Genomic DNA, 26580 nt, shown 5'->3' with positions numbered 1-26580 from the left:
TGGTGGAGGGAAATATATGAATGAAACGTTTGCCTATGCAAATTTCTCCACACACTGCTACGGCTTATTCAAGAACCACATATAATCTGTCTTACACCCACCTCAGGATTGTGAAACTATAGCAGTCTGAACAGCAGTTTTGTTGTCACTGTTAGTTGCTGTGTTTGCACACTGACGTTTTCTGGGTGCCGAGCCACCTGCTTCTATGAGCAATGTGCATATGCTGGAAATGGTACAATATGAAGGGTCCACATCAATACGCACATTGTTCATTGTACACTGCTACAGCTGTGGTCATGTTTCTGTGGCATTCACCGTAAATGAACATCATCACTCTTTTTTCTTCATTACTGAAGGTGGGCGTAGCAATGAGAGGACTGCAAATGTCACAAGCTAGAGTATATCTCCACTTTTACATTTCTGGTTAATGTTTTCTCGCAGTTTATGACATTTCTTTATTGCTCCCATCCAATTACCTATGACCAAAAATGTTAATTCGCACCCGATTTTGCATCAACGTATTCATAATTTTCCCATGATTTACGCTTTATGAAAAAAATATTGTGGAGACAAAAACTGACATAAAAGGATACTGGCACGACATTGGTCATCGTGTAGTGTTTACAAACATTACGTGGTTAAGTTTCTTGACACCAGGGCGCTCTACTCAGCAGATTTGAAATGGTAAATGTGAAGAAGTTTGAACAATTTATGCAGTATCTCCTCCTGCTGCCATTTTCTGCTCAGTGTGGTGGCTGATGGGAGTAACTAGGTTTGTTCAAATAAAGATCAACCATTTACAAACTGTCTCTATTGCACATGCACAATTTTGTGATTGTTGTGACCATCACGACACCTTTGTCGAACCAGGTTTAACATGTTTCATTGTGTGGTCACTTGGCTAGCGCTAGTTGACACCTTCACTCACTTTGCACGCTCAAATGTTTTTTGCTTAACAACAGGGCCAATTATGTATTTTTTCATGCTTTGAGAAACATGTCTGAAAATCACCACATAGAAAAACACCACACAAAATCCTTATGTAAATATTTGAACTTGACGAGAAAAAAATTCTCGTAACATGTCATGTTAAGCAGGAAACAATACGTACCTGGTGCAGTGTTTCATTATTTAAATAATGAATGACACCTGCTGGCTATCCAAAAACAACGGTTATGATGTATGAAATTGTGCCAGACATTTCTATTTCCCAGAAAGTTATCAGTTCCAGTTATATCAGCAGTTTTTGTTACATGATAAAAAAGTCCCTGAAAAGTATTTTTATGCCTCTTATGTACATCATACATAAAATGTTTCATGTACATGTCATACATAAAACACAAAAATGCAAGGGAGACCCTATATGTAACTTTTACAGCTTAAAACATTACTTCCCACATGTGTCACAGGATAGTTTCTTGTTTGACACTGACAGCAGGTCCGAGCAGGAGACACTAACAGACTGAACAGGGTAGGTAAAGCATACATACTGATAGCGGTCTGTTTGTAGCAGGCTGCAGGGCAGTGCAGGCAACCCTTGCGCTGCACATTACTGTAGAAACTGCAGCACCTGCTATTTCACAATGTATGAGGTTTAGAACAGTGACACCACATCTGCCATCACCTATAAACGCCTGTAGCTTTCATTTCTGTAGAAAAAACATACATGGTTTATACATTCCTGCCCATCGTGTGATCAGAGGCATAGGTGCTTCCCTGACCAATTTCATTTTTTAGTTTTGTTTATTTTCGGAAATATGTGAGGCAGCAGTTAGGTGACACACACACACACACACACACACACACACACACACACACACACACACACAAAAGCAGAATTAAAACAATCCAGAAGTGATAAGGTTAAAATAAAACATAAAGCAGTCACACTAAGTAAGAACTTGCAGATATCTACTGTGATAATATGAATAAAACTAGCTAATTTACTGTTACCTATGCAAAAATGTCACTGTAATTTGATTTCTCCCTAGGTAACCAGGATTTAAAATCCAAAGGGTTGGGGATTCAATCACTTTCACCAATGACTTGTTGACGTGAAAAATGCCACATTACACACATTAGTTCAGTGTTCATGTGAAATTGTAACCCCCTCACCCCATAAGGGACTGGGCAGGAAATGGCATACCATCCCCTCCAAGACCATGCTGTGCCTAGCACAACACTGCAATCTAAACTTATGATTGAGGAAAGATTTAGTTTTGTCACGATATTATCAGGATTCAGCTGCTTTCAAAAGTAGCTAAGTTCTGCAATACACTGAAGCCCAGAGGATGAAGAGAATTATATATTCTAATTTCTATACCTCCATTTCAGCATAGCTACCAACCACCTTTAAACAAATATGCAAGGCACTGTCTTCCTATCAACAGCATGCAAGTGTTAGCTTACTTTCACTCAAGTGACAAAATTCATGTTCAAACAACACAAACCTAATTTTAAACACCTAAACAGCAATTGTTTGCACTGTTGCTGGGTGTAGTAACATGACATTTTGACAGCATACTTTGCAGCCATCTTCAGGTGATACCTGTAGAATAAGTGTCTTTGCTACATCCTGTAGAAAATGGGATTAGCAAGGATGCTAATTCTACAGGTGTCACATGAAGGTGATAGCATGGTACACTGTCAAAAAATCGTATTATGAAAACGACAACCTGGCTGGACACCTGACAACAGTACAAACAGTTGATTCACTGGGAAAGCTGATGATCTCACATTAAATAACAATTACTCCATAAATAAACCAAATATCAGATACTTAAAAATGATTCTTCTCTGTGTGCCCTTTGATTGAGTCTACATGCTATATTGCAATATAAGGTACCACAAGAACTGCAGGAGAAAGTGGGGTGGGGTATAGGGGGCACAATATATGCTGCTTACCAAATCCGTAATGCGGCGAAGCTGCTTTCCTTTCTACATTAAATATCGTGACTTTCAGAAGGCTGGTGCAGTTAATTTCAAAAGTCATTGTGGACTTCGACAACACAGTTAAACATAAAATTTTCTTTCATCACATTTACTTGCGAAGTTTGAAGCTTGCCTGTTATCAATCTTTGCATCCGTGTATAAATACATACTACTGATAATATCTAACAACATCATGTACTAAATTTCTTTGCGGAAAGAGAACACATTATTAATTCAAATATGACAAAAATAAGTTTTTTACTTTATATTTCAAATTCAATTTTAAGTCTTTAAACAGATCATGTAATCAATATGACATTCATCAGCCTTTATTGTAAGTTATTTCACATAATTTCAGTAAGATTTGTCTCTCAGCCTTTCTTTTCACATCAAGATTTTTACATCAGCTTATAAAAACTGGAGTTTGTATTTTTTAAATTTAAGACAACTTGTAAAAAGTGTTTCTTCTGAATACTGTAAGAAGTCCATGATCTTTATTTGTTGTATGGAAGATCAAACTTACATGTGCACAAAATCTGATCAAGAGTATTTGGCAGCATTTCACTTTTTGTCTCTTATAAATATTTACTTTTCAAAAAAGGGATACGTATCACGCTAGCTTCTATACTCTGATGAAGACCCCGTGGCACATGGATGTTTGTGTTTCAAAACACATACTGAAAGTTATTAACAACTTTCAATACTAAAATTGACAAGTCGGGCCACTGAGTCACTTAAATAACAATTCCATTTAAATAGGACAACCTAGCGCATGCGATACACATTACTTTCATGCACTTCACCGAGCTCGCCTTTGAAGTCCAGCTCTATGGTAAAATCCAGATCCCTATTATTTCTAGCATTCGGCTTCATTGAGAACACACCATATATTTCCTCATTTTTCTTCACAGTAAGATAATCATCAAAGTAAAATACTGTCTGCTTCCAATGAGTGTACGGAGCCTCTGGAGCAGTGCTGAAACCAATACGTTTATGGCACTTTGTGAACTCTATGTTAAAAAATGTCACTAACGCTTGAATGTAGTCGTTCCGTCGCACCTGGAGATGAAATGGTGCCGTAAAATGTAAGTCCTCTTTCTGAACAGTGTACAAATCAACTTCCTTCAGAAGACATGCATTTGTAACCACCTGAAACAGAAACACATTTAATTCAACAACATTCCACACACTTGTGTCTTTAGTGCAAATTTTTTACTGCCTCTAAAAAATGTATGAAAAAAAAAAACCACTAATGGAGTACTACATTTAAATGTCTGAAATTATAATCATTCAAGACCAAATTTAAACACTTCTACAAAGTAGTTAATTTTTTTGTCAAGAAGTCTTGCTTCAATAAAGGTATAAGACTTCCCAATCATGTTTAGACTGCTCCAAAAAATTTCCTCAGAAACAATACAATCCATAATAATGCTTCACTGTCTGATATTACAAAAACTAGCCAAGCAACCTATGACCACGACTTTGCAACTGCGTAATATTGCTGGATACTTTGCTGCTACACCCTGAGATTCAGATTTTTTCCTGGAGAGTTTCCTTCCACAAAAATGTTGCAATAACTCATGAGAGATACTTTAGTTTTGAGTATCAATGAGCTGGCCTACTGACAAAAGTAATTTGTAAGCAGAATTCATCTTAAGCCTCTCGTCTGGTATCTTACATGCCACTGCAACGTAACACTGATTCCATTTTTAAAGTATGTTAACAGTAAAACAGCACATTAACAAACGGACTTTTAAGGCACATCTGTTTTTTAACAAATATTTCTGTCAGGCCCACAGAAATTGTCGTCAGAACAATGATACCAAAATTTGGTTTTAATGCACCTTGTTTGACGAAACAGACTGCTTTTAAGGATTAAATATTAAACAATTTGCAAACTGAAACCCAGTTATCACTAAAATCCAAACATTTTTGGACGAGTTGCATTAAATATCTGATCGAGGAAGGATTCTTACTGCCAATAGGTAGATCATAAAATTTGGTTAACAATTTGAAACAATTCCAGATTTCGGTAACCAAGGTAAGTGTATAACATTATAGAAAACATTTGTGTTATATGTACCACAGTGCTGATTGGCTGACTATATTGTCTTTAATTCTACACTGTAAGTCAAAGACAATTTGAACATTCAGCTCTTTGCCAAGGCAAAGAAATACGATTTGGTGTTATTTTCTTTGTGTGGTATACCCCGAAAAACAAATGAATCCTGAAACTCAAGGCCCACATGCATTAAAATGGGAGAACAACTGTGCATCATTTAAAGGGCTTTTAAGGATACAGTATTCTTTTTGGCTCAATAAAATGAAAAATCAACACCTATTTCTTTCAGAACATTCCTGAAGCATAGTCTTCATCCTGCAGCATTTCTTTATCTTCAAGCTTCCTCTTGGAATTCCTTTTAGCACTTCTTGATTCTTTGGTAACTTATTGAGCAAATCTTTCAGCTTCATGCACCCATTGTCTGTCACTCAGAAGAAATGGATCTTCCATATTAGAGCCACATTTTATGCCTAAATTTCTCAGGACTTCCAACCTTCCTATCACTCCATCATTGAAACATATCACTGCATCGAGTACACCAACTTTTAATGTATTTAGTTCTAAAAAACATTCTTGGGTAATCTTCCCAATATGCAACGGTTGAAACTTACATTTGTATTCTGAGTGCCCCAATGAAGACATTTACTAAGCAAAAGAGCGTCACTTAGGTCTCTTAAAAATGTTTTATTTCATTCATAATAGGTTCAGGAAGAGAATGCTTATGATGGTGTATGTGACCACTTTCTTTTGCTTTTTGGTAACTGCACCAAGAATCTGCTCTTTAGGGCAAAGTCTGTGAACAGGGTGGTCATCTGTGGACAACTTATGAAAGTAGGATGCCCGTACAACTTTTCTCATTGCTGTAACATCATTCAGAGGTGCAGTTTGCTTAATGGCCAGTCCTTAATAACTCTGAAGGAGGTCTATTTCAGTTTCTGTCAATCTGCCTCGTCCAGACAGAGATTTTCCATCAGATGGCAACTTTCCTTTCATTTCTCTTCATAGCTTCCTCAATCTAGCACCCACCCTCATTTGCACATGTCCACAACACTCCAGTTTTGCTAACAAGGTATCACCATAAAAATAGAACTCATTAATTTTATTGAAAGCTTTATAATCCCCATCGCCTAGGTAATTCATATATCGAACACTATAAACGGGCACTGACCTCTGAAATATTTTTAGAGTTCCACCACACTCCGTACTTCCACTGTAACCATCATAATTCTTAGAACACTGATGTTCAATATGTCCTTCAGTATTACCATGGCAGGTGTGGCAGTACTTAGATAAACACTCAACATCAACAACTTTTCCATTCTCCAGAGAAGTAGCACTTACAACACCATTCAAGGAATGATGTCCTCAATGTTGCCATGTCCCATCTAGTGGAACAACCATTTCCCTGGTTCCACTAATATTTACAGTTTTTTATACCACACATTTCATAGATGCTTTAGACACAACCGTCAAGGCACCTAAAAGTATTTTTATGTACTTGCTGAACCTACTGGGAGGAGGAGGAACGTCCATCGAACCACAAAACGTTTGGGCAGCCTTTTTTTCCTTTTCCAATTGCACACATTACATACAGTAACTTCAAATTCACATCATATGAATTATGCACAATGTTCAAAGTCATTTTTGAGGTAGATTTATTGCAGGATCTACACAGAACAACTAATTTTAACGCTAAACCCTCTCTGCTACTTTGTTGTTCAGTTATTTCCAGACAGCCTACACCATCACACTGTTTACATTTTGCCACTTCCTTTATCAAAGAATATAAGATGCCCATATCAACAACAACAAATCCACAACAAACAGCGCCATTGTTAACACAAAAATTTAAATCACCAGGAGGTGTGCCATGTAGGAGTTTCTTCCCTGAAGAACTGACACATAGGTTACTTTCAACAGTGTGGCTTGCTGTGTTTGTGAACTGGTTACCACAGAATTTCCTTTTGTTGAGTTTCTTGATGTGTGGGATAGTTCGTATTTATTGCACACTAAAGGATATGTACTTCCACAAATATATGTAGCATTCGGGCAACGAACATTCAGTAACACGTGAACAAACTGCTTCAGCGAAGCAAAAGCAAATACTAGCAAAGAATCATTTACAGACACTAGAAACCTGCACTGTTACCAACATATACAATGTATCATATGTATAATTAATGGAAACAGAAAGTTCACAGTTCTTTTCAACATAATGCTGGTTTCTGTAACAGAAATAAAGGGGGCATGGTGGCACACATGACCAAAACTTTAAAATATTGTATATACAGGTTATTTTTAATTTGATACTCTATAATGTATATATCAATGTAATCAGGAAATACTGCAGAATTTCCTCTCACAAGGCTGCAGTTGTCTATGGAATTTCACGCAGTTCTATAATTCTTAAAATGAAAGCTGTACGGGAAAACAATGTGGCACCAACTGGACGAAGCTGTGTGTTTACTTCACAAGAGGAGGAATCATTTGTAAAGCACGCTATCAAACTGAGCGAGTTCAGATTTCCTATTTCCACAATCGACCTTCGCTGCATTGTAAAAATGTATCTAGATTCATTTGGCCGTAAAGAAATAAGGTTCACCAACAATTTTCCTGGAAAACGTTGGGCTGAAACATTTGTTCAGAGACACTGTGACCGATTATCACAAAGATTTGCAAGTAATATTAAAAGGAGTAGAGCTGCTGTGACCATAGAGATCATAAATGTATACTTCGATAACACTGATAAGGAACAGGAAGGTATTGCCCCTGAAAATATTTACAATTGCGGTGAGACAAACCTGGTTGATGACCCAGGAAAGAAAAGGGTCTTAACTAAATGGGGTTGTAAATATCCCGAAGTCATAATTAATTCAAGCAAAGCGTCGGTCTCAATCATGATGTGAGGCAATGCGGCTGGCGAGATCTTACCACCATGTATCAATTATAAGGCTGAGAAAATGTGGGATACTTGGACAGAGGGTGGACCTCTAGGAGCCACATATAATCGCACAAAAAGTGGTTGGTTCGACAGAACCAGTTTTGAGGACTGGTTCATGACTCTTCTCTTACCTGAGCTGAAGAAGAAAGAAGGAAAGGAGGTCGTTATAAGGGACAACCTAAGCAGCCACATTAGCACGAAGGTTATTAAGATGTGTGAAGACAATGATATTTCATTCATTGCCTTACCACCAAAGACAACACATCTGACCCAACCACTGGACTTGTCGTATTTTCGCCCTATGAAAATCTATTGGCATCAGATAATAGATGAATACAAATGTACATCTTGCGGAAGAAAATACCCAACAATCCCAAAAGACATTTTCCCTTCGCTGTTAAAGAAGTTGGTTGATAGGTTGGAGGCCAATGGACCTTCTACTCTGAAATCTGGATTCAGAAAATCAGGCCTGTACCCTATCAACAGAAATTAAGTTTTAAATAGGTTACCGAATAATGAGCTTGATTCCTCACTACCATTAGTGAGTGCTTCATTCATAGATCATCTTGAATCAGCGAGGGCACAAGAAACTTGTACAAACTCTGGTACTCTGAGAAGGAGGAGAAATGTCAATGTCGAGCCAGGGAAGAGTGTGTGTGCTATAGATCTTGCTGATCATTCAGCCAACTGTGGCCAAGATGATATACCTGGACCTTCAGTAATTTCAAAGAAGCAAAAGAGATTTTCAGTAAGTGTATGTCACATACCGGTACCTACCTTATTCTCCTTTACTTTTATTATTTGCATCAAGGCAATGAGATTCATATTACAGTACGTTTTAATTTTCAGATTCCCGAGAAGACTGTGAGCACTAGTAGTGATGAGGATACAACAACATTTGTATCAGATGATGATGATACCTTTGACTTGAGCACATCAGAAGAAAGTGATGATGGTCTAATGAAGTCTGCTTATGTAACAGTAGCATAAGTGCCTGAAGTGGGTGATAATGTGATAGTTCAGTATGAGGGGGAACACTGGCCTGGTGTACTGAATATGCATAAATCAGACATCAGTCAGCTGTATGGAAAGAAGTGGGAATTACTGGAAATGGCCAACTGTAAAAGACATTTTAAAATACAAAATGTTAGATATTGTAATAAGTAAAATGTGTGTGCCGGTGAAGGTCTCTTCAAAAAGGGATTCGTACAGTATCCCAGAGCTAAAAGACAAGTGGGGTATAAAGGAGTAGATTGTTGAGTTCTTATAGCTGTGCTTAGAAACATTTGAGAAGGTCTTTCCTTTGTATTGTGATTTATATCTGTATTAAAATATTTCTACATCCTCCGACGTGTAAAAAGGAGTAAAATAAATGGTTTAAAATAACGGCATCATTGATCCAGTGTATAAAATACATAATGGTCTATAGTTGTGCACTTTATGTACAACAATGTACCACATTTTGGTATAATGTTTCACCAACACATTGACAGTGTTGAGTCCAGCTCTCACAGTAACTTAATGTCTCACAAACCTAGTATCTGTATAAAAAGTTTTGTGAATTTCAGGGATTATACAATAAAGTTACACATTAAAATATGTCAAAAGTGGTATATAGTTGTAGGTAATTACGGTACCCCGTATCATTAACACTTTCGGTTTAATTGTGCAGTTATCCATTCGTGTCAAAATCTTTACAGTCATCAGTCTTCTCAATTCTGACGTTCCACGCAGCATTTGTGACAACGAAGTGACAATGTAGAAGAAGAAAAGGTGGTGCAGATGTTTTACTTTCTTAGTTTTTTCCACAAAGATTGAAAGTACTTTATTTTCTTCACTACACCATTAGGAGTTCCGTCATGCAACAAAGTCTTAGTGTTTACATTACAATATCACTCGTGGATACTTTTACCTCAAAATCAAAATATGGAACACATTTTATATCCCAATGTTCAGATAGATTCCAGAAACCTTCAATCCAAAAGTGCATGTTTTTCATGGATACAATGAGAGCAGGTGGTTGAGGTCCAGGGACAGGTAATGATAAGAGTGTGAAACTGTCCAATTACCTGCGAGAACTGTTGCTGATGATTGTGCTATTGAATGGCTTGCCTGAAATACGTAGTTACCCCAGGAAATTGTGTAATAACTTTACTATTGACAGATCACATTCAAAAGTAATGACATTCCTGAAGTCATTTTTAGATATTTCTACCTATTAACTGCAGAAGTCCCTTGTAGCCTCTACACCAGGGCACAATTCATGCTACAAAGCTAAATAAAGAATGGCTGTTCTGCAGAGATCAAGTCCATTCCTCAAAGGAAAGGATGTAATAAGAACGAATATTTTACAATGTTTTAACCCTAGAGATACTGTTTAACTCCTGTCGGCTATGGGTCAGTATCGGTTTCTTTTGATTTCATTGAATTCTGTCACAGATATGGCAGCAAATGTGGCATTTCAGGAATTCGTTGTGATCTTGACATCCCAGCTTGCATGTCAGATTCAAGTGACTGGATGATGCTTTAATAAAGCTGCGGTAGAGGGTTATGTGGAGAGAGGGAGGGAGGGGGGTGGAGGAGAGAAGATTCTGATGAGGAGGATTTCACAGCACTAAGTTTTGTTGCAGCTGCTAGAAACTATTTTTTCTCACTCTGTGTAGATGAATTTGTTCTACCCAATATCAACTAGCTACAGGAACAACTGTTTTCGGAATCTATAGAAAGGAAAAAGCAAACAATTCTTGATTTTTATTTAGAGAAATAAAGGTTAATACTGTAGGACTTTTTTCCTTTGGGAATTTTACAGGAAACTTCAAAATAATGCCTACAGAGTTAGTGGAAGCTCTGCAGTGTTAATACAAATTTTAGGATTTGCTAAGTCCAAGTTGTGCATTTGTGGTTGTGGCCAAAAACATCCAAATTATGATAATGGATTCATTAACAAACTAGGATAGCCACTTGAAGGATAAACACCACATACGAAAAAAACCACTATATTCGTTATTGTGTGTGACACCTAAACAATAAACAACATTCTTCTATGATCAGTATAGTGTGTCTTACACAACTGGCCAGATATATGTTTTCTTGTTTTAAACTTATAGTACTATTTTATGTAACCTGACCCCTGCATTCATTTATTTACCATCATGTTACACATACATTCTATCGACGAGGAGAGCTTTCAGGAATACGGAGTAAGATTTCTGATAAAGCAACACATCATGCCAGATTTTTAGTAGTGCTACCATGGGGGATTTTTAAATAAGTCCCTGAAGTCTCCTTTCCTTTATCTGATGGTACGCACATAACACGATACATGAATGACTGCATGCAGTCAGTAACCCCCCCCCCCCCCCCTCAAACACACATATATGCAAACAAAGAAATAATCACCTGTTTGGGGTCAACAACATCCACTAGTGGTTCGCTGATTGCAACTTTACGGATTGAGCTCATGTCAAAACCGTAAACATCATCCCACCAATTGATTTTTTCATCCTTGTACTGGCGATCTTCAATTCCACAAATAAATAACGTTGCACGATCTGGAAACAGTAAACCATCAGGACGAAGCCACTTGTCTCGAGCAAAGAGAACTGTATCCAACATTGATTCATAAAAGAGACAGTATCCCATCCACTCCGAGATTATGATGTCCACATTTTCAATGCCATGGGGAAGTTCTACTTCTTCCACCTGAAAAGTGAAACAGAGGTTATATTATTGGCAAATAGTCCTATTACCAAATTTAATGCTAAAGTCATCAAAAAATGATGTCCTTATAAATCTATCTCTCTCTCTCTCTCTCTCTCTCTCTCTCTCTCTCTCTCTCTCTCTCTCTCTGTGTGTGTGTGTGTGTGTGTGTGTGTGTGTGTGTGTGTGTGTGTGTACGCGCGCACACGAGCACGCATATAGACCGTTGTGAGAACATAAATAATTATTAAGTTACAGACATCTTTGACATCGAAGGACTTCAAAGGGAAGTAGGACTATAGGAATATGTCATACACAAACTAGGAATTCATCCATATGTGTAATGAAAAGAAATAAGACCTTAGCAGCAAATTATTGCTGTCTGTTGAGCAACAACAGCTAATAAAATAGAACACATGACCAAGGCAATTCTCTTGTTGGTTATTTCTATGGTAACTTTTGTAAACAATAGCTGTCAGTTATTTGGATATTCTTGATTCAGACATTCCAGGTGCCCCAGGAGGAATGGTCAATATTCAGGGACATGGTAGGACTGATTATTTGAAGCATAAAGCTTGTTATGGATATATGCCCTATTCCAAATGGTTTACATTTAACATGCAGTATTATTTATTTTCTGTATTATTCCACTATATGTCAAGCTTACACATGTAGAATAGTTAATAAACATTACAATAATTTCCAAGAATGATTGCCTATCAAGTCGCGATACGTATCGAACGTGTGATCGCAAATCGATCATGCGACTCTGGTGGCGGGCGTTGTGATAAATTATTTGTGATCGTCATTTTTATCTGTTTTCCGTCATTCCCTTAGTTGCTCTAAATTACATGCTGCCGCGAATTATTTGTGAGTTGCTACGGAATCCCAGACAATTTATGTCGTTAGTGAGCAGGGATGGCTAGAGGACAAATGTAAGGATGTAGAGGCTTATCTCACTAGGGGTAAGATAGATACTGCCTACAGGAAAATTAAAGAGACCTTTGGAGATAAGAGAACCACTTGTATGAACATCAAGAGCTCAGATGGAAATCCAGTTCTAAGCAAAGAAGGGAAAGCAGAAAGGTGGAAGGAGTATATAGAGGGTCTATACAAGGGCGATGTACTTGAGGACAATATTATGGAAATGGAAGAGGATGTAGATGAAGATGAAATAGGAGAAACGATACTGCGTGAAGAGTTTGACAGAGCACTGAAAGACCTAAGTCGAAACAAGGCCCCCAGAGTAGACAACATTCCATTGGAACTACTGACGGCCTTGGGAGAGCCAGTCCTGACAAAACTCTACCATCTGGTGAGCAAGATGTATGAAACAGGCGAAATACCCTCAGACTTCAAGAAGAATATAATAATTCCAATCCCAAAGAAAGCAGGTGTTGACAGATGTGAAAATTACCGAACAATCAGTTTATTAAGTCACAGTTGCAAAATACTAACATGAATTCTTTACAGACAAATGGAAAAACTAGTAGAAGTCAACCTCGGGGAGGATCAGTTTGGATTCCGTAGAAATACTGGAACACGTGAGGCAATACTGACCTTACGACTTATCTTAACCTACGTTTCTAGCATTTGTAGACTTAGAGGAAGCTTTTGACAATGCTGACTGGAATACTCTCTTTCAAATTCTAAAAGGTGGCAGGGGTAAAATACAGGGAGCGAAAGGCTATCTACAATTTGTACAGAAACCAGATGGCAGTTATAAGAGTCGAGGGGTATGAAAGGGAAGCAGTGGTTGGGAAGGGAGTGAGACAGGGTTGTAGCCTATCCCCGGTGTTATTCAATCTGTATATTGAGAAAGCAATAAAGGAAACAAAAGAAAAATTTGGAGTAGGTATTAAAATCCATGGAGAAGAAATAAAAACTTTGAGGTTCGCCGATGACATTGTAATTCTGTCAGAGACAGCAAAGGACTTGGAAGAACAGTTGAATGGAATGGACAGTGTCTTGAAAGGAGGATATAAGATGAACATCAACAAAAGCAAAACAAGGATAATGGAATGTAGTCTAATTAAGTCGGGTGATGCTGAGGTAATTAGATTAGGAAATGAGCAGTAAAGGAGTTTTGCTATTTAGGGAGTAAAATAACTGATGATGGTCGAAGTAGAGAGGATATAAAATGTAGACTGACAATGGCAAGGAAAGCGTTTCTGAAGAAGAGAAATTTGTTAACATCGAGTATAGATTTAAGTGTCAGGAAGTCTTTCCTGAAAGTATTTGTATGGAGTGTAGCCATGTATGGAAGTGAAACATGGACGGTAAATAGTTTGGACAAGAAGAGAATAGAAGCTTTCGAAATGTGGTGCTACAGAAGAATGCTGAAGATTAGATGGGTAGATCACATAACTAATGAGGATGTATTGAATAGGATTGGGGAGAAGAGATGTTTGTGGCACAACTTGACCAGAAGAAGGGATCGGTTGGTAGGACATGTTCTGAGGCATCAAGGGATCACCAATTTAGTATTGGAGGGCAGCGTGGAGGGTAAAAATCGTAGGGGGAGACCAAAAGATGAATACACTAAGCAGATTCAGAAGGATGTAGGTTGCAGTAGGTACTGGGAGATGAAGAAGCTTGCACAGGATAGAGTAGCATGGAGAGCTGCATCAAACCAGTCTCAGGACTGAAGACCACAACAACAACAGCGAGTGGGATCTCTCGTGTTCTTGGCGTTCCTTCGGCAGGTTCTCTTACTTGGAAAAATCTAATCCCATGTTTATCTAGCGTAAAAGATTGTTTGACTTCTGGGCGAAAATATGCAGTACTACCGGACGAGGAAAGAAGGGACTGTGTAGAACGTGGCAGTGCGCAGTGTGTAAAACTTCATACGAACAGTTTCAATGCTGAAATACCGTTACGATTTCATTGCAGACAGTGCGGAAAATGAACGAGTATCAGAAAGAATACATGGTTCAACTCTTCCAAATTATCCATCCAGACCGCTGTAATGGAGTTTCACATGGTAACACCACCGACAACGAGCAAGGTAAGTCGTCTCCTTTTCAATCATAAGTAATTTTGTTACTCTCTTCTTTTGTCGTTGCTGTAGCGAACACCGTAAATATACTCATAATGCCTGCCACCAGTCGCATGATTGATTTACAATCGCTTGTTCGATATGTATAGTTTGGACCCCGTGACTTCGATAGGCAATCATTCTTGGAAATTACCAACATTACAATATGCATTTAACATCATCTATCGAAAATATGTATTTTTAACACATTCATCTCTAATCATTATAGTCATATTACAGCTGTTGCATAGTTCTTAATAAATGTTCAAATATCCCCTCAGTCAACTTGAATGAGTTTGTGCAATCTTGGTAGAACATGTTGTGATGCCACAAAGTAGTTTACCACCTTTATCCACGTTTTGTTTGCACACTCCAGACTTCAACCTCAAAAACAAAAAACTAATGGCGTAAAGATCTGTCAATCTTTCTAGTCAATTAATTGTATTACTACGACCAGTAAAGGGGTTACAGCAAGTACGGTTTATCCCTCATACATCTTGTAAAATGTGAATGGACTCCGTCATGCTGGAACAAAAATGCAGTCCGTGTGGGTGATGATGTTTGGTTTGTGGGGCGCTCAACTGCGTGGTTATCAGCGCCCGTACAATTACCCAATCGTTGCTCAGCCCAATTTCGCCACTTTCCTGGATGATGATGAAATGATGAGGACAACACAAACACCCAGTCATCTCGAGGCAGGTGAAAATCCCTGACCCCGCCGGGAATCGAACCCGGGACCCCGTGCTCGGGAAGCGAGAACGCTACCGCGAGACCACGAGCGGCGGACAAAGTCCGTGTGGCCCTCAAGGTGTGCAACACAAGAATATTCCTAACAGGTCATGTAATCCTGTCCTATCACTCATAACCAAACAATGATTAAAATCCACTGAGGCATGAGGATTTTCTTGTGACCATTGATGATTATTACATGTGTCATTGATTCCATACAGTCAAGTGTAGCTTCATCAGTGAATAGTATTAACGGATGCAAATGACAATCATTATTTAACCAGTAACAAAACTCAAGTCATGTGGCACTGTTACCAATGTGAAGATTGTGGACATGCTGTATATGAAATAGGTGCAAATTTTCTGCAAATAAGTTTCCCTATATACCTGTTCGTTGGGCACTACCACTGAAAGGAGTCGCCGTGTGTTGGTTGAAGGACTATGCTGCACCATTTTAACAACGTGTTGATCGTGCACAGGTTGTTGAACTACACACCCAGAAGAAAAATGGGAACTTACAAAAACATCTGTTTCACACAATATGCTGTAAAGTGTGGTAAAAGCTCTATTATCAGAAATTTAATGTGTTGGTAAATCCTGAGGGTATTCTTCGACATCAGATTAAGCACTACTATCACAGAAGGCCTAAACACACACCGTATCTGCATATTATTCAGTAGTGTGGATGTGTGAAATTTTAGCCAGCCCGATCTCTCATACTACTTGACTCACAATACATCATGGTCAACTGTGCTTTAATGGGCTAGTTTAAAGGCAGGAAGATAACCCGAGGAAAGAGGTTTAAAATGAGGTAGGCTGGGCTAGAATAACATCAATCAGTCTTGACACACAGTATGTATGTAGGAGAGCAATGGGGATAGCCTAATCTAAACTAGTAAAAGATCAAGAACTTTACAACTCTTCTTTGAACTTTTCTTAAATCAATCTGATCAAAGATGAATCCTATGATTATCACCAGAATGCCTTCTCTTAATAGAATATACACCATTCCAGAATACTAATGAATTGGGATCAGACTTAAGTCTTTGCTACAATAAGATTCTCATGGCCATTCAGTCACTTGCAACAGTGGACAAAACATGTGGTTTACAATAAATGTAAGAATGCTGGCACGTATCTGCAAACTTTTTGTTAAAGATGGAAATGGCTGTGGAAGCCTACAATTGCATAATCATAAGCTATATAAATGATAGCTTAATCTTTAGTGACTTACAAGCCTTCCTTGCTTCACTCCTTTCAGAAACAAATAATTTTCATATTGATTTTTTTTCCAACAATCTTAGGCATGATAATTCTTGATTATTCTGTAAAATTTAGCTAGTTTCTTTTATATCACTCTGGCAAATCTATGTGTACTCTGATAAGAAAATGTTTAACACAAGGCTGAAAGGCTGAGGCATACTAGCCAATAAGCAGTAGCTTAAAGCCCATCTCACATAAAGCAAGCTTTGCCATAAGTTTGCTACATGGCACACTTAACTGCTGGCTAGTAGGTAGTGGTGATGGCTACTTCATGTGTTTAATCTCTCACACAGCGTATGATTCGGTGCGGAAGCTGGCTGGCTGGCTGGCTGGTTTGACTCATCAGTGGCAAGATGCACAAGCTGGCGGAATTGCAATCTTTCTCAAGCAACTGTAAAGAACATATTCGAAGGGGGAGGGGGTGAGATTCTTACACATCTCTTCACGATTAAGTGCCGATCATTTTGTTAATGGTCAAATATTGTGAGATTTCAGGATTAAGTTAACTGCTGCAAGAATTTCTGAAATTTTGGGAGAAAAAAAAAAGTTGCTAGCAATGTTTGTTAGGTATCGCGTTCTTACATATGAGGTGTTGCCAACATAATGAATTATTCTTTAAATTTGGAAGCATACTGCTATCACTGAGCTTGAGAAAATGGAATGTATGCAAAGCACTTTGTCCTGAACTTGCATGCCAGTGAAACAGCCAAAATCAAATATTCATTATATCTTGAACAGTTTCAGATATCTGAACAAGGTATCAGTAAATGATAATACGCAAAGAGGAGAGTATTTCACCATATGCTTAATATGCAAAACTTTCTGTGGGTTTGGAATAATGTATGTGAAGAAGTAACAGTTGGTTTTTATACCGAGAATGGGCAGTCTCATAAACTATAGATTTGTCTATCAGTTGCTGTTTTGTGCTTGCATCGCAATTTCAGCATCATTAGAATGTTAGTGAGATGAATATTTATAAACTCTGTTGTGTTAACATGGCAACAAGGGAACTTGCGTATTACTCAAAACTCATTATTAATAACGTCTCTCTGAATAAGAATTAAGGGAATAAGAAGTCTGGCAAAAATAAATCTCTATTTCTGTTGAAATTCCAATGAACTCATACAATTCAATGTGTTTTTAATAATGAATTATGTGGATTGAAACTGGTCAAATAATTTCATTTCTTTATCTCAATAATCTGAAAAATATGAAAATGTTCAAATTTGCAAAATCCTGTCAACAACCCATCAATGTTGAAACAGATTACCAATGTCTGACGAACTAAAAGATGTTTGTGATGAAGAAGAATTCATCATTCTGTGTATAAGTGTTGAAAACCCAAAACAGTGTACTATGTGCTGTTACTTGTTTTCAGTTACAGAAAAACAATTCATTGGCTAGTTTCAATTCATATCATTTGTTATTAACAACACTGTACGGTACCTCATTCTACAGAAATTTCAACAGAAGTAGCAATTTATTTTTCCAAGAATTATCATTATATATACTGTATTTACTCGAATCTAAGCCACACTTTTTTTCCGGTTTTTGTAATCCAAAAAACTGCCTGCGGCTTAGAATCGAGTGCAAAGCAAGCGTAAGTTCTGAAAAATGTTGGTAGGTGCCGCCACAACTAACTTCTGCCGTCGAATATATGTAGCGCTACACAGGCAGGTTTTGTAGGCACAAAGATAAATACTGGCGCCAAAACCTCTGCGTCAGTAAACAAAGAAAGGAGGTGGAAGACGAGCTTTTTTTTCTCCGCCCCGAGTTTCGACCACTGCATTTTCATACATTATCCAACGAAGTAAATACAAATTCCGTATTGTTCATCTTCAAATGTAGCAGAATTTCAATGTACTACGAAAATCCGGAAGAATATGCGTATCGTGTCATGTTTATATTCGTATTATTCTTATGCCTAATAGTGATACAGTCAGAAATGAAGCACGGCAACTGACTAGATGTTTAAATCTAAGATGACTAATTTCTGTGCAGAATTTGATGTACTAAAGAAGTGGCCGCAAAGATTTTCAAACGGAGAAAAATTTTTGCCTAACTCTCGTTCAGAACATGTTCTGTCATACGCAGTCTATTATTTGGTTCTTGTTGATCATTATCAAAGAAAGCAGCAGTGTAAGTAACAACAAATAGCAGTCTCTTGCCATTGTTTCGCTAATGAGACGATTCCTCTCTTTTTTCATTTGTAAGCGCCGGTAGCGCGCACAAAATCAAGCCATGCTGCAAGCGGCGACATGCCATAAACATGCACTATCAGAATGCGACAAACAATGCATGACACAGTACAATAATGCATTTTACCGTAGAGTGACATAAACACCTATAACAAAGAAAACGGCACTTATTAGATCAAAGCAAAATAAGCAATCGATTCAAACCAGACGAAGCACGTGAAAAAGGAAGGGTACCCGTATAAATACGGACGAAGCGCCAGACGCATAGCAATGGCTACCTGGTAAAGCGTAACTGCTAAGCTTACGACTCGAACCAAACTACTGTAGCTGTATCGTGTTTCATTCGACCTAAATTGTGTCTCATATTACAATGGACCAACTTTGTTTCGATTTGGAGGTGCGGCCTAAAACTTTTCTCTCCCCTTGAATTTCGAGTCTCAAATTTCTGGTGCGGCTAAGATTCGGGAATTTTTTTTTTTCCTTTATTTCGAGTCTCATTTTTCAAGTGCAGCTTAGATTCGAGTAAATACGGTATAATAGAGGGAAACATTCCATGTGGGAAAAATATATCTAAAAACAAAGATGATGTAACTTACCAAACGAAAGCATTGGTATGTTGATAGAGACAATGAAAACAATAAAAAACACACACACAAATTTCAAGCTTTCGCAACCCAAGGTTGCTTCATCAGGCAACCCAAGGTTGCTTCATCAAGAAAGGGGGAAGGAGAGGGAAAGACTTACCTTAGGTGGAAAAAAAGGACAGGTATACACTCTCGCGCGCAGAGAGAGAGAGAGAGAGAGAGAGAGAGAGAGGTGTGTGTGCGCGCGCGCACATACCTGTCCCCCCCCCCCCCCTCCCCCCAAAGGTAAGTCTTTCCACTCCCGGGATTGGAATGACTCCTTACCCTCTCCCTTAAAACCCACATCCTTTCGTCTGTCCCTCTCCTTCCCTCTTTCCTGATGAAGCAACCATGTGTTGCGAACGGTTGAATATGTATGTGTGTGTGTGTGTGTGTGTGTGTGTGTGTGTTTTTCTTTTTCCTTTTTTTTAAAATTATTTTATTGTGTCTATCAACATACCAGCGCTTTCTCGTTTGGTAAGTGAAAGTGTTTTTTATATATATGATGCAAGTGACAAGTCTTGAGTGATACTAAAATCTCCTCGTCGCCACGTTAAAAAATCTGTCTTTTGGCAAAATACAGCAGAGTTTAAAAATCTCTCTAATGTTTTAACGCAGCTAAAATTGCAAAAGAAGCAGGAACGAGCATATTACTGAACTAAGAACTCAGGGAAAGACAAGTCAATAATGTATGGAAATGCCTATTCTCAATATCTAAATAAACTGCAATTTCTTCACATATATTGTTCCAAAATCATAGCAACTCTCATTTCAGCAGCTATTGACGCACTAAAATATTACATTACATTACCCACAAAAAAAATCTGCAGTTGCTTTAATATTGCACTAGATATGGATGTTTCGCATATTAATTATATGGCAAAATGCTCTCCTCCTCTTGAACTATCGTTTGCCAAAATCTTGTTTCAATATCTGAAACTGTTCACAGGAGACAAGGAATTCTGTGAATATTTCGTTCTTGGTTTTTTTACTGGTGAGCAAGTTCCAGACAAAGTGCTTTACATACAATCAATTTTCTCAGGATAGGTGGTAGATAGCAACCTCTTCCAAGTTTAGAGAATAATTCAATATATCAGCTACATTTCGTGCACTGCAACATATGACCTAACACGCACCAAACCCAAGTTCATATTGACCTCTTCTTTCACTGCAAACTTTAAGAATTTCTTGCAGTAGTTTACCTAATATAGAAATATCAGAATAATTGTGACTATTGCTCAAACGATAACCAGCTCATCACGAAGCTGACAAATGAATCTATAAAATGTGAGAGAATATTTTTTTTTTTTACCAAATAGTTCTTTTACAATAGTTTGAGAAAGATCGCAGAAAGGCCGGTGGCCATGGGACATTCTAGAATGAGATTTTCACTCTGCAGCGGAGTGTGCGCTGATATGAAACTTCCTGGCAGATTAAAACTGTGTGGCCGACCGAGACTCGAACTCGGGACCTTTGCCTTTCGCGGGCAAGTGCTCTACCAACTGAGCTACCGAAGCACGACTCACGCCCGGTACTCACAGCTTTACTTCTGCCAGTATCTCGTCTCCTACCTTCCAAACTTTACAGAAGCTCTCCTGCGAAGGAGAGCTTCTGTAAAGTTTGGAAGGTAGGAGACGAGATACTGGCAGAAGTAAAGCTGTGAGTACCGGGCGTGAGTCGTGCTTCGGTAGCTCAGTTGGTAGAGCACTTGCCCACGAAAGGCAAAGGTCCCGAGTTCGAGTCTCGGTCGGGCACACAGTTTTAATCTGCCAGGAAGTTTCATGGGACATTCTGTTTGGTCTCAAGGGTTAAGTGGTTTTGTCAGAGTTCCTGCCTTGTACGCTCTGACATCAGACAGAACTGATTGGCCAGCACTGTTAGCATTTAGGGAACCCAACAAGGCCTCACAAGGAAAACTGCACTGGAGCTATCAGGGAAATCAAGCACAGCTCCCTGCTGGGCAGCCGGTTAGCAGACAACACAGCCTGCATGATCTGGCACGTAAGGTCGCATCAAATCTTATGCCACACGAGACTGGTTTAGCTGCAGCTTTTAAAACTGACAATTTGTATAGAATAGGTCTAATATTCATGTAATTAACACACTTGAAATATTAAGTACCGTCAAATAGGGTGATTCCGGATGGTTTTGTCTTTATTTTGTTTGTAACTTTTGTTTATATTGTTAGATTAAATTGATTGTTATGAAAGTGGTAGGGTATTTGTGTAACGAATAAAATATCCTAGAACCAGAAAGTGTATATGTAGGCATATTTATCTGGGGCAGTTAAATAAACTGTCTGAAGTCACCTCAAGGATTGGGTGTTTTTTAAATCTGTGTCTGAAGTTACAGTATATAGAGGGTGAATTTGGGCAGTTGCTGCCTTTTTTTAAAATTCAACATGATTTTTATTTGATTTTGATGACATTTTACACATTTTAAGGTAGTCCTTTGATACGGAATGATTGTTTCATCATAGTTGATCATGTTACTAGGTGGGAGGTTTTCCAGCTTTGCCTTGATATTGGAGAAAAACATCTTAACAGTCTCTTTGTTCACTTCTGCACAAGCTCGTTTAATATTTTCACTTAAGCAAACGGAAAGGTCTTCTGACTGTCGTTTGAGGAATAAATGCACCCATTCTTCTCCTGGCAAATTATTATGATATTTTCTTCTCATTCTATTATGACATTTCTTCTGTTTTTGGCCAAATTTATCGGTGTAGCCCTTAACTAACTATCTAATACCCAACTTAGTGCAGGGAAATCCCCAATGTGCAGCCCTCAAGATACCTTGCTTCAACATTTTTTTCTTCTTTATTTAGCACTGGCTGCCCTATTTTTTTCGGATGTGCTTCCTGCACTTTCTTTTGTAGGGTTGATTTAGGTATACCACACAAATCACACGCTTTTCTGTACGATAATCTACCACTATGAACATCATGAACAGCTTTATCTAAAAGTTCCGGGTCATAATTACACCATACTGTAGCACACCTCTCCTGCTCTTATACGTTCTTGGCATTGTCCGAATCACCCCACACAGTACACAGTCTTACTAAAACTGTCATTATTTTATAACCTTGTACGAGAAACTTGACAAACTTGTACAGATACTGTCTCAATGCTGTTAGCTACGGAGCGCGCCGGCAATTACAGTTACAATAACTTCCCACTCGACGCAACAATGGAAAGTTTCCACTTTACGATAATGCATTGATTTTGAACACCGAGACTGTTCGTCAATTATTCATCTAGGGAAACAACTGACGCAAAATAAAAGTTGTGGAAAGCGATAAATGCAATCTTGTGCCTAATATAACTGGCACACAGACCATAAAATAAGTAACTCTTTGTTTCTACGCATTGGTAAAGAGCAAATAAGCCACACTGTCCGAATTCGCCCAGGTGTCAGAAATCAACCCGTATGACAGTATTTTAAAATTTGCAATTTATACGGCTCAATAAAATTAAACAACAATGCTAGGTTAAAAACACAAAATTCCCCGAGCTTTAGTAAATTCCAGAGATTTCCTCTATTTTTCCGTGTAAAATGTAATTCTCTGAGAATTCCAGGTTTTCCACAAAAATTATCACTCTGCGTTCAATGTTTAAAACCAACTGCACTATTTACATTACAACAACTAACTGCTAAGTAATGCAAGCAGCCTTTCTTTTGGTCATGGTAGGTTCTCTGTATCACCAATCTCCAAATCTACATGATGGTTTAACAAAACAATTTTAGTACAAATTCTCTCAGCAAGTTCGGTCTTCGTCTTATTGGCACCCACTCACTTCTAACTTTGTGGGTCACTTTCATCATCTTTTGTACTGAATTTTGCTTTCAAATTTCCAAGATGCTCTTTCAAGAAACATAACCACAAAGTACTCAAGAAATCAAGTGACAGAGATGAATGTTGTTATAAGTAGTCTTCCAGATAGAGTGAACATTGCAAGATTGACAGATGCAATTCTGAACTTATTAGGATATGTAGGTTATCATTTTTTTCAAATTTCAATTGTCAAATTCATGAATGCAAAATCTGAAAACACTTAGCGACTCCTGTTAAGTACTCAGAAACTGCATCGTGTATAAATTAACTTTTTGTGTAACCAGGAATTAATTTTACAAGATGGAATATTGCTGTATCACACCTTTCTAAAGGAGGGAAAAATTTTGCAAAGTAGCTTACATGCACATTGCTGTCCTAAATTCTGGGTATTGGAGTTCAAGCTACAAGCCATTTCTGTGCTAAAGTGAATAAGCACAGTACATGAAATCTTGGTACAGACCAAACCATATAATGCACACATTTATAGGAGAAGGAAAACAATCCTGTTCATAACAACATACTTCACGTGCACAGTAAAACTTCATTGATACGTTTTTCTCTCACTTATACGTCTTTTTTTTCTTTTTTTCGTGTCCCGGCTAAATATCCACAGTGTGCACGAGTTATGATGCAGCGTTTCAGAGTGGGTTGGCGGGAAGTGGCTTGGTAAGGCTGATATTACACTAATAAAATTTGATAGTCTAATAAGGAACTTTGTCAAAGTTAGGCATTGGTCAAATTTTCTCTGATCAAATCTAGTGCCTCAGCTTAGATTTGATCAAAGGAAGCGTTCGTCTTACGTTTAGTGTATGGAGAAATCAACAGCTTGGAGCGCTAGCTTCACTCCAGCTCTCTGACACACAATGTTTATCAATATCACTCCCAAATTTACAATATGCGTCGCATATATAAAGAAATGATAGAAATAATTGAGACAGATGAAGCACTGTGAAGCTTATGACATCCCAAATAAAAAACAGAATAAAAAGTGAAACTTATAAAAAAATTGTGTATGCCATTAGCCATGAGGTATGGCCAGGATATAACTAAGAACAAAAAGGGGGGAAAATCTACAACTTCTGTGGAAATAAAAAATTTTCATGACTGCAGTACACATTAAATTAATTTGCCTTCACATATTCCTCCTCCAGTGCATTATAAGTAGCTCCAAATGTTTCTGGTATTATTTTCGTCAATGTGCACTGCAGCATTAGAGTGCTATACTGGTGCTGTAAACTAGATTGGCTAGAAATCCCAGTATTATGGTAAGTCTTTCTTTTGCAGATGTAGCATTTCTGAGGAGTGTGTTCAGCTTCATAATATGAGGAGCCACTTTCTTGAGCACATATTGAAATTTACTCTCATCCATTCCCAAAGGGATTTTCATGCGACTTTACGTCCTCTACTAGTAGCTCCCGCAGTATATTTTGTTGTATATCTTTAGCATCTTGCCGTGAAGTGTATAAATGTAGATGTAGAAGTCCACGGTTCACCCAAGTATGTTTCCTTTTCTTCTGCTTCTCTTGAAAATGCAATGACATTGCAATTGCAGTGCACGCAACTGCAGACCAGGTATACTTTTACTTACGGCATCGGTGCTGTAGTGTGTTGATGTTGGCAACTACCATTCATTGCTGGGAATTCATTTCACCACAAAGTAAGTAATTAAATCCGTTCTTGCTCTGTGGTTGACAGGTTCTTGTATGTACCCTTGCCTGCTCAGTAAATTAGTTATACTCATGAAATGAACATTTCATAACAAAACATTTACATTATATGAAGATGGTGTTGCCAACATCAGCACACTACACCGTCGATGCCGTAAGTAAAATTGAACTGCTAAGTCATCGTCTGCCATTATGAAGGAACTTTGACGAAATATTTGATCAGTGTAATATCTCCTTTTGCACCCCATCAAAGATCATTGTCAAAGAAAGTTGATAGTATAACACCGGCCTAAGCTCCATCTATTAACACGGCACCCTGGTTGCCAATCAGAAAATAACTTTGTTGTGAGTATCCGAATCCAACTAACACTTAATTTTTAATGTGACAGTCTTGAGATTGTTTTATAGGTTGACAGATACGCAATGACAGTATAAACTGCAATAACACAGCCGTCACAGAAACCAGATGTTATATAGAGACTGTACAGTATTGGAAAGTACAGTATAACGTATGAAGCTTACTATTATGGCATTAGTGATAGCCATAGGGAAGGTTGGTGGTAGCGCTCATTCGTTTTTCCGAAATTACAAGACTTCTGCTGAACTAACGCACAATTGGACAAGAATTGTTGCACGTCACTCAGGAATCCCAAAACACACAACACCTAATACTGCATAGGCTATAGTACCGTATTACTGTATTTCTAATTATTTTGAGAACTGGTAACATGAGTGGAAGAAAAATGAAAAGCATTACCATTGCTGAAAAGCTATGAATTTTGAGAGTTTGAAGGTAAACAGTAATTGAAAGCGAGTGGATATTGCCAAGGAATTAGGAATTTCCGCGTTTACTTTAAATTCTATAGTAGCAAAGGCAAAGAAGCTGCAGATTGTGCACGTGTGTGTTCAGAATTTCTACTAGTAAGCAGACAAGCATTCAGGGTGGGAAAAATGAAGACATGGAAGACTGTTGCAGTGGTTCAGGCAACATAGAGCAGAAGGCATTCCTATTAGCGGACCAATGCTTTCCAGCAAATTCCACAAGTGAACTTGACCCACTTGACCTTTGAGTAATACACAATTCCAAGTTGCATTATCACAAAATGCTTGTGCAGCATACCACCAGGAGTGTAAACACTGCAAAAAGGAAGAAATGAAAATAAACCTTTTACAGGTAGGATTTTTAGTTGCCATTTATTTCATGTGCTACCAGAGCCGAAGAACACTTTGAGAAATTATTAATGAATTTGTTTCTTCTGATAGGCAACACATTACATTGCAGCTTCATGGCACAGAGTTTCAGATGATACCATCCAGAACTGTTTCCGAAAAGCCGGATTTCAAAATGAAGTCCACGATCAGGGGGGAAATGATCATACTGACGATATTTCACCTAATGATGAAGAATGGAATTGACTTGAAGAGCAGGCATCATTTGAGGATTATGCGAATGTTGACGAAAACCTCGTCACTACAGAACCTGTGACTATAGCTGAGATATTTCAATGTGCATTGTGCGACCTGGACGAGGAAGAAATTGACGATGAGGATGATACAGAAGAGCCTCAGCACTCCTCCATGACATTTAACAATGCAGT

General features: G+C 38.1%; 1 protein-coding gene across 4 annotated transcripts in view; it reads right to left on the bottom strand.

The window, feature by feature from the left end:
* Positions 1-3181: 3181 nt before the first annotated feature.
* Positions 3182-26580, bottom strand: part of LOC126169835 (protein arginine N-methyltransferase 1) — a 46995-nt gene continuing 23596 nt past the window's right edge. For all 4 annotated transcript variants that reach the window (XM_049920676.1, XM_049920675.1, XM_049920677.1 and 1 more), the window contains 2 exons: positions 11334-11636; positions 3182-4080 (listed from right to left, as the gene is read on the bottom strand). In XM_049920676.1, coding sequence (XP_049776633.1) covers positions 3697-4080; positions 11334-11636 — 687 coding nt within the window. In that variant the 3' untranslated portion in view covers positions 3182-3696. The remainder of the gene's footprint in view (positions 4081-11333; positions 11637-26580) is intronic.

The sequence above is a fragment of the Schistocerca cancellata genome, chromosome 1 (genome assembly GCF_023864275.1).
Source record: "Schistocerca cancellata isolate TAMUIC-IGC-003103 chromosome 1, iqSchCanc2.1, whole genome shotgun sequence".
In the NCBI taxonomy this organism is placed as follows: Eukaryota; Metazoa; Arthropoda; class Insecta; order Orthoptera; family Acrididae; genus Schistocerca; species Schistocerca cancellata.
This window is presented reverse-complemented; position numbering and strand designations above follow the sequence as displayed.